The following is an 8,926-nucleotide window of genomic DNA, read 5'->3' as shown; positions in this document are numbered from 1 at the left end:
GTGTTGCTCCCACAGCAAAGTAGTTCCGGTCAGTGGGGCTAATATAAGCGGCGGGTCCACCAGCTTCTGTGGCGTCTTTGGTCCCTGCAAAGTTCACCCAGGAGGTGAGTAACAACAGCACGTCGGTCAGACTGTGTGTCACAGAGAAGAGAGGGGATTTAAAATGCACAGATATGCTACTTCTGCTGTCTCACTTTTATGTGCAACATCAAGGAGCTGCGCACACGTAGTTCCTTTATGCACCCTGGACAAACTCAGGTGTCAACTTCGGGTTGTTGTTTTTTTAATTGCATGCACTTAATCTGATTATTGTTGCTTCATTGGGATCGATAAAGCCGTATTTTATCTTACATCAGTAACACCATAAGAAGTCAGTGGGTGTCCTGAGAAGATAATTAGGTGTATAAATAAGTGGGCAAATTCATTTTCTACTGTTTCAAGAAAGCTTTTTTCTTATAATCAACTAAATAACACATCACTAATCACTCTAATCTGTGTGATCTCAGTCATTTATTGCACTGTAGCAAGTATGCAACCATTACATTCATTTATTTTTAGTGTTGAGCCTTTGCACACTGTGTTATTCACATTATAATATATAGCACATATATTTATATACCGGTATATATAAAAATCTGTTCAATTTTCTGTGATCAAATGTGATGTCATGTTTCTGTTTCTTTATAAATACCCCCAGCTGTCATTTTAGTTGAATACTCAGAGCATGACACACACACCATACATCCATGCACTGACTGACAACACATATCTGTCATGCATGTTGAATTCCTCCATTGTTACCAAGCTGGATCGTAACACTAAGTCCCTTTACTTTGTCCTCTTTGGATTTCCAACCAGCATTGCATTTGAGGCAGTATAAATAACATTTTTCAGCTCCATCCTCTAGTCCAGGAGTTATTTTTTTGTGTCCACGAATCACTTTTAGCTTCTGTCAGAACGGCCAGCTCCTCTTCTTCAGCTGCACATAAAGTCCAGCTGGAATGTGGGAGAGCTCACATACTCCCCATTCAGCCTCATACTGTTGTTGTGGCCTTCAGCGCCGCTTACAGACACTCAGCGCTGCAAGAGACTTGAAGTAATCCACAGCGAGGTCTCACTTTTATGATATCTTCATATTTCTATTCAGATAGTTAATACATTTTTATTCTCTCCTTCTTCTTAGCTGCTGATTTGGTTTCCACGCTCTTCTCTTGATATTTTGCTGTCAGTGTAGCTTGTTCCCTATCTTTTTGGTTGTATGTGTGGAAGCTCTTTAGCTTTACTTGGACTCTTTATTGCCCAAGAGAAAGAGTATTCCAATATAACGTGTAACAAATGTCATAGATGGAGTAATAAAGGCACTAATTGAGCATCTCTCTTTTTCTTCCTCTGTCCCTGTAGGATTGTACCTGCAGACACAGATCCAGCCATGTCGAAGGCAAAGGATAGCGGCTCTAGCATCATCCACACCCAGCAGATGCATGCTGCCATGGCCGACACCTTCATTGAGCACATGTGCCTTCTGGACATCGACTCTGAACCTGCCGTGTCTCGCAACACTGGCATCATCTGCACAATCGGTCAGACTGGTTGAATTATTCTGGTTACATGAATATTTAAATGACTATCTGAATGTATCTGGGTCTGAAACTGTGTTCACTGACTGCCCCGATGCAGGACCTGCCTCCCGATCTGTGGATATGGCCAAGGAAATGGTCAAGGCTGGGATGAACATTGCAAGAATGAACTTCTCTCATGGCACACATGAGGTGAGCGCAGGATGAGAACTACTTTATGTGTCTGCCTTTGAGCTCCTATTTGCATTCACTAAAGCTTCACTTAGATTTCTAACCTGCTGAAGTTCTGATTCTTTAATCCTAAATGATCATGTCACGACAGATGCGTCAGCAGCCGATATTAAATGCAAAACACCTGCTGTAACATCACCGATGAGGACATTTTCTATAACGCAACACATTTAAGAGCTTGAATCCAGACAGAGCAGTGCAGCAGCAGTTTCATTGCCCTCTGCAAGCGATTCAGTGAGGATTTACCCTTTACAGCTGCGGCAGTCAGTGTGACATTACTCTTGTGGCCTGGTAACCGTCTGTAATGTGATCTATGAGCTTGTACTTGCCCCTTCAGATCCGTGGCTGTGTTGTAGCTTGCAAGCCAACTGTATCACAGCCAACTCTTTGGCCGACCTTATACTACTGACCCCTCGCCTTTAAAAGCCATGCCTCCTTCACTTTTTCCCTGTCGTCTGAGTGGATGAGCCATCAAATATCACCGGAGTTAATATTTGGATCTTGAAAGGTTAAGTGTAGTGTTTTTTTTTTTCAATGTAACTCAAGTCTCAGCTGCAAGTGCAACACGGTTGTAAGTCAGCACTGGTAAATAAATGAAATGAAGCAATTTTAGCTCATAACTCGAGAAAATCACAATAAAGTGATCATTTGATTTACTATGAGAAGGGCAAAATAAATTTGACCGCTGTCTCATTGGTGTGTCAGTTGTCGGTACAGCTATAAATAGGAACCCCCCTCACAGCAACAGTGTGAGCAGAAGGCATGTAGACAAGCCACAGCGAGGCGTCACTATTGACCCAGGACTGTAGCCACTATTGATATTGGAGTTTTAATATCTGAGTTAGGATTTTCTCTATTACTTTATTACATGTGATATGCGTGTGCTCCATCTGTGTATATTTCAGGCAGCTTTACTGATATGGGAAGTTCAATAGAAAATGAATTTTGCTTTTATTTTATTTCTTGAGGCACCCTGATGTACAGGCTGCAGCTCAAATGATTTGGAAAGTAGTCATGTAATACCTGATAATCTGGGTTGGTTATTTATATACAGTGAAACTGAACAATGTCATGTGTTGCCTCTATGTTTATACATGTTTATGTAACCAGTGGCTTGCTGTGTTTGTGATAAAGTTTGTCCACTTGTTGGGGTTCTGACTCCATTTTACATTTTGGAGATAATCCTTCATCTGCTCGATTAAAACAAGGCATCATGACTAAGTGCTAACTACCTGGTGTAATTCACTTCTATCAATCTATGTGCTGTGCTGGATTTACAGAGACATTTAGAGTATGGCAACATTTGTTTATTTTACAGTACCATGCTGAGACCATCAAGAATATCCGTGAGGCAGCTGAGAGCTTTGGACAAGGATCTGTCGAGTATAGACCAGTGGCCATCGCTTTGGACACCAAGGGACCAGAAATCAGGACCGGACTCATCAAGGGAGTGAGTTCATGCTAAATTACCGAGCGTCAGATGAGGCCATTTTTCATTTACAGAGAACAAATAGCTGTATGAAAGTTTCCTGGAGCAGCTCTCCTGTCTTCTTTTTTTAGAGTGGCACCGCTGAGGTTGAGCTGAAGAAAGGTGAGACCATCAAGCTCACCCTCGACGACCAGTACCAGGAGAATTGTGATGAGAAAGTTCTGTGGCTCGACTACAAGAACATCACCAAGGTTGTGCAGAGTGGAAGCCACGTCTTCATTGATGATGGTCTGATTTCCCTGAAGGTCAAGGAAATCGGTAAACAAACTGTCACCTGTTTGTTCCATGTTGTCTGTCTGTCTTTCTTTCTTGTTGCCCATTCATGGAAGTATCTCTCTGCTTTTTTGTGTCTCCAAAGGCAACGACTACCTGATGTGTGAGATTGAGAATGGTGGTATGCTGGGCAGCAAGAAGGGTGTCAACCTGCCTGGAGCTGCTGTCGACCTGCCTGCCCTGTCTGAGAAAGACATTCAGGACCTGCAGTTTGGTGTGGAGCAGGGTGTCGACATGGTCTTCGCTTCTTTCATCCGTAAGGCTGCTGATGTTCAGGCTGTCAGGAAGGCGCTGGGCGAGAAGGGCAAGGACATCAAGATCATCAGCAAGCTGGAGAACCACGAGGGTGTGCGCAGGTGGGTGGACTCCCAGCTATCACATTTAAACCTACATGTATTTGAGTGTTTATAATTGTTTAGCGTGCCTATATGTATACTATTTGCTCTGCTAGATTTGATGAGATCCTGGAGGCCAGCGATGGCATCATGGTTGCCCGTGGAGACCTGGGTATTGAAATCCCAACAGAGAAGGTCTTCATCGCCCAGAAGATGATGACCGGCAAGTGCAACAGGATCGGCAAGCCCGTCATCTGCGCCACACAGGTCTGTGACGCCATACATGTGCCTTCTTTCACAGAGAAAAGTGTTTCTGCAGATGCAAAATGACACAGTGTGCTATATTGTTCACATTAAGATGCTGGAGAGTATGACCAAGAAGCCTCGCCCTACTCGCGCTGAGGCCAGCGATGTTGCCAATGCCGTGCTGGACGGCAATGACTGCATCATGCTGAGTGGGGAGACTGCCAAGGGAGATTACCCCCTGGAGGCTGTGCGCACCCAGCACATGGTAAGACTGCCTCTCTCCCCTTGGAGCTGTATCAGATTCAATGTAGACATATTTAACAGCAATTCTACCAAGACCGCTGCAGTGTTTTTGCATGTTTTGTCATGTTGATGTGAGAAGTGCTAATGTGGGTTTTGATGCAACTGCAGCAGCGTTGTTAAGTCAAATCTGTCAGTGTGCTCTGTGAGGAAGCCTTCAGTATTGGTCACGAAGCCTCCAACACTTGGGCATTTAACATGTCAGTGCCGAGAGAATGAAGGCTACCACATTCAAATGATCAAGGCTTGTTGCACTTACGTTAGTGTAAAAATCCTTCTGAAGAGGAATTCTGCTCTTGTATTTGTTATATCAGTCTTATTTTATTGAGTTTTGATAATGAAACCTACGCAAAACACATGGCTTTCACAAGAGCTGTGCATCTTAATGTGTCCTGCAATCCAGAACCTTCATTATTGATCCCAACAGATCACAGGTTCCATAATGGAGCATCATCAGTTTACTGATTATCAATAAACAAACATGAATATACATATTGTGTGTGAATATGTGGAAAAATATGACAAATTACTTGCAGCAGCAGATATGAATACTTCGGTTGAAGATAGTAGTTCCTTTGTTTTGTGAGCTCCATTTTCAGGATCATGTAGAATGAAGAGAAAATGAGCTTCCTCACTGTGAGCACATCCCTGGTATCAGACCGGGTTTTATTAACAGCTTGTTTTGTATTTGTTCAACTTGCTTTGTGTCTCCCTGTTGCACCAGTCCTCCCTCCATCCATCTGCTACCAAACAACATCCCTCCTTATATTCTGCTTCTTGCTTGAACTGTGTGGTGATGTTGTTTAATTAGCATGTGTCTGAGAATCTGCAGTGCACAGCGTCAGTCCCTGGAGATCGCGGCCGCTGCTGTTGTTTAGCTTCATGTCTCAGTGTGCTCTCAGGTATGAAGAACTTTGCATTAAAGTTAGCTGCTCATTTCTGTTGTCTTTTAAAATACAAACTAACTTGTGCCGTTAAAAGTAGCCATGTGACCGCGGCCTGACACCACTGTCATCTGTTTTCTATTGTCACATGCTCAGATTGCCCGTGAAGCCGAGGCAGCCATGTTCCACAGGCAGATGTTCGAGGAGCTGCGTCGCACCTCTCATCTGACCCGTGACCCCACAGAGTCCGTCGCTATCGGTGCTGTTGAGACTTCCTTCAAGTGCTGCGCCAGCGCCATCATTGTGCTAACCAAGTCTGGCAGGTGAGCCTCCAGAAACTTGCCCTTCCTGTAAATCTCCTCGGTAAAGCTCTGAGTCATATTATCCTCCATGGCGCCCACTGCGAGCAAAGAAACTGCTGCATTATAATATCTCTCTGCTCCTTCACTTACACAAGCCCCCAGCTTGCATGAAGTGTGCCAACTTTCACTGTACTCGCAATCTGTGCTCCACTAGCGACCTTTCCAAATATGAACCCTGACATTTTAGAAGTTAATTTTAACTCCCTGTTCGTTCCTCTCTATTTAGCAGTTCATCCTCACAACACATGACACAGAACACATGCCACTGTCAGCTGGGCTGGTTGCATAATCATAATGACTTCAAAAAAGTAACTAGAATGAATATTTCCATAAAATCAGTGTGTCACTAGACTACCTGTATGCAAAAGGAGGCTCAGTGGCTCAGTCTGTTGTTGATGTCAGCTCTCTGAAGCTTTGTAGCCTGTTGTCGCTCACTGTTGTCATTTTGTCACTTTGTGCTTCAGTCTCACTGATTTATCAATTCTTGTTTTTGGCCACAGCAGGCAGCAATGTTCACAGGACACAACCTGCCAACACCAGACAGACACAGTTAGTAACTATCAGGTGAAGACGGGAGCATTTAACAACTAAAGAGCCAAATATTTTCATCAGGAGTTGATGGAGACCAAAGAAGTTATTAGGAGAGTGAATGTTAGATTCATCAGGTTCATGCAAGCACAACTTCAAATGAATGACAATATTATTCCATAGCTGCTAAAGTTTACTGTAAATAACCAGCTGTTGTATTATTTTCAAATGTTGCTGTTCTGCATCTCAGTCCTACGTCTTTTTAATAGCTCGTCTCCGTTACCTGCAGGTCTGCTCACATGCTGTCAAGGTACAGGCCCCGTGCTCCCATCATCGCCGTGACCCGCTGTGGTCAGACCGCCCGCCAGGCTCACCTGTACCGCGGCATCTACCCCGTTCTCTACACCAAGCCCGCCAACGATGTCTGGGCTGAGGACGTTGACCTGCGTGTGAACTTTGCCCTGGAAGTTGGTAAGTGGCCATGTTTTGTTTTTTTTGTTAAATTTAGTCTCAATTAAGAGGATTTTATGACAGTTGAGCAAAAGTTTTAGGGCAGTGAGAGGTTTTTACTCATTGCCAGGGGTCAAAAGGTTTAATTATTTTATTCCACTAACACTTCTCCTGTCTCACCACTCTGCACTATTCATAGGCAAGCACCATAAATTCTTCAAGTCTGGTGACATGGCCATCGTTGTGACTGGCTGGCGCCCAGGCACCGGTTACACCAACACCATGAGGGTTGTGTTGGTACCTTGAACTTCATCAAAGGACATTAGTAACTGCTCCCCCTCCCCTCTTTTGTAACACGCCTTTCCTCCGTATTGGACTCTGACGGTCGTCATAACAGAGTCACAACCAGGCTGCTCCCTCAAAGGACTTTTGATGGTGTTGGCCACAGACTGTAACTCCATTATTCCAGTCATCATTATATCCAGTTTATTGTCTAAATCCTGCTGCCAGAGACTGAACTTGATTCAAAACATTTTAGTGGCAACCCCTCTGTTATGTGAGCGCCTGACTCTGCATGGGGAACAAAGTGGAGATCAGAGTTCCTCTACATATACTGTAAAATAAATTCATGCAATTTGTTATTTCCTCGGTTTTCAGTTCTTTAGCTGTCCAGGGATAAACACAAATATATGCTGTTGTTAACCTGTCCCCTGTTTCATGCTGACAGTTGGCACCATGTGGCTTTGTAAAGTGAACTTGCATAACTGACTTTCCATTAAAAGAACCTTTGGATCAACTCTCATCATCACTATCACTGTGTCAATTCAAATAAAAACCAAAGGAGACAATGAACTGCAACAACCTTTCCCTCAATAAATATGCTTATAAGGCACCCAGATAGCTCAGGTGATTGAGTGGGCGACCCATAAACGGGCTAGTCCGGGTTCGATTCCAGCTCACGGGCCTTCCCCCTTTTCTTCTTTCTACTTTCATGTCTGCCTCTCTACTAACCTGTCTAAGAAGGCCAAGAAATAACTTATAAACACACTTATTTTCATGCAGTAAGCTTATGTTAGAAGGCTCAAATCCAAGGGCGATGAGTGCAACACAAAGCCTTGTGCTACAAAGTAAAAGCTCCTAGCAACAGTAATAAATATTCTATAAATAAGATGATGTGAAATCTTATGAAAAATACAGAGAAATGGGGTAAAATTAAGTTGAAATTTAAAAATACCTCTTGCAATTTCATGATAGCAACAATAAGAATTTACTGCAGGTTGATTTTATTTCATTCTAGCAGTTTTTATTTGTAAAACTGATGTGATGTCTTTTGAAATCTAAAAAAGTCCATGCATGTCAGTCGCCTTCTGTCTCTTCACCGTTCCCGTCAAACAATACTAAAAAGCCACAAAAAGTAAAATAAATCTTATTTTACATCTTTAAAAGTCCATTCTCAATTTACAGCACTTTCCAGTAAATCTAGCATCAGAGCCAAAGACATAAGTGGCATTTTCTTGCATATTTTGCAAAAAGGATAGGTTAATATAAAAGCTTCTGGAACTACATATGAAATAACCACAGAGTACAATAGAATTACAACAGCTATATTTCTTATTTAATTACTTAATAATGCCCAAACTATAGGCCTCCAGAGAAAAGTCAGACATCCAGAAATCTTCAGTGACTTGTCTTTTCACTGTTTTAAACCTCTGATTATAAGTCCTTGATGTGCATCGAAATATTTAGAAAATTAGACTTTAAAATGTAGATGTAGACTCTAAATGTAGGTCATTATTATATCACAGTCGACTTAATTTTCCAAGTTGCCAGTGATATAACAATGCTATCCTCAAAAACCTCGCTCTTCTAGTGGAACATTACGGAACATCAGGTTTGTCCTGGACGACCTGCAAGTTTTGTCTGCTGTGAATCGACCTGGCAGCTTCATCTCAAAAGAAAAAAAGAAGCTTATCTTAATCAAACTTTGCACAAGCACTGAATTAAATGTCTATATTTGCTCACTAATCCAGCAGTTATCACTCTGTGAACACGGCAGATAATTTTCTTTGTATTGAATATCTGGCAGATTATAATCCTGGCTATTTTGAATGTTGGCACCAAACAACACCACGCAGTCCTCAATTTATAATCCGGCTTAAAGTCTGAAACTTCACCATCATTTTTTTTTTTTATCAGATTCCCCTTCATGCCACAGTGTGCTCTTGAAAAGAAAGCAACATCTTGGACCAGC

The 8,926-nt window shown here is 42.5% G+C and overlaps 1 protein-coding gene across 1 annotated transcript; it reads left to right on the top strand.

The window, feature by feature from the left end:
* On the top strand, positions 1 to 7,477 carry LOC110950372 (pyruvate kinase PKM-like). The gene is made up of 11 exons (XM_022192930.2): positions 1 to 104; positions 1,402 to 1,580; positions 1,678 to 1,769; positions 3,127 to 3,258; positions 3,369 to 3,555; positions 3,656 to 3,926; positions 4,022 to 4,172; positions 4,264 to 4,416; positions 5,492 to 5,658; positions 6,515 to 6,696; positions 6,875 to 7,477. The coding sequence occupies exons 2-11, from the start codon at positions 1,430 to 1,432 to the stop codon at positions 6,979 to 6,981; spliced, it is 1,593 nt and encodes a 530-aa protein (XP_022048622.1). The 5' UTR covers positions 1 to 104; positions 1,402 to 1,429; the 3' UTR covers positions 6,982 to 7,477.
* Positions 7,478 to 8,926: the final 1,449 nt, after the last annotated feature.

This window comes from Acanthochromis polyacanthus, chromosome 8, assembly GCF_021347895.1.
Source record: "Acanthochromis polyacanthus isolate Apoly-LR-REF ecotype Palm Island chromosome 8, KAUST_Apoly_ChrSc, whole genome shotgun sequence".
Classification (NCBI taxonomy): Eukaryota; Metazoa; Chordata; class Actinopteri; family Pomacentridae; genus Acanthochromis; species Acanthochromis polyacanthus.
This window is presented reverse-complemented; position numbering and strand designations above follow the sequence as displayed.

Excerpts from the sequence above, each read along its gene's own strand:
- LOC110950372 (XM_022192930.2), top strand. The coding sequence starts at position 1,430 with ATGTCGAAGGCAAAGGATAGCGGCTCTAGCATCATCCACACCCAGCAG. Across the intron at positions 1,770-3,126 it reads TCTCTCATGGCACACATGAG|TACCATGCTGAGACCATCAA; the intron begins GTGAGCGCAGGA and ends TTTATTTTACAG. Across the intron at positions 4,173-4,263 it reads CCGTCATCTGCGCCACACAG|ATGCTGGAGAGTATGACCAA; the intron begins GTCTGTGACGCC and ends GTTCACATTAAG.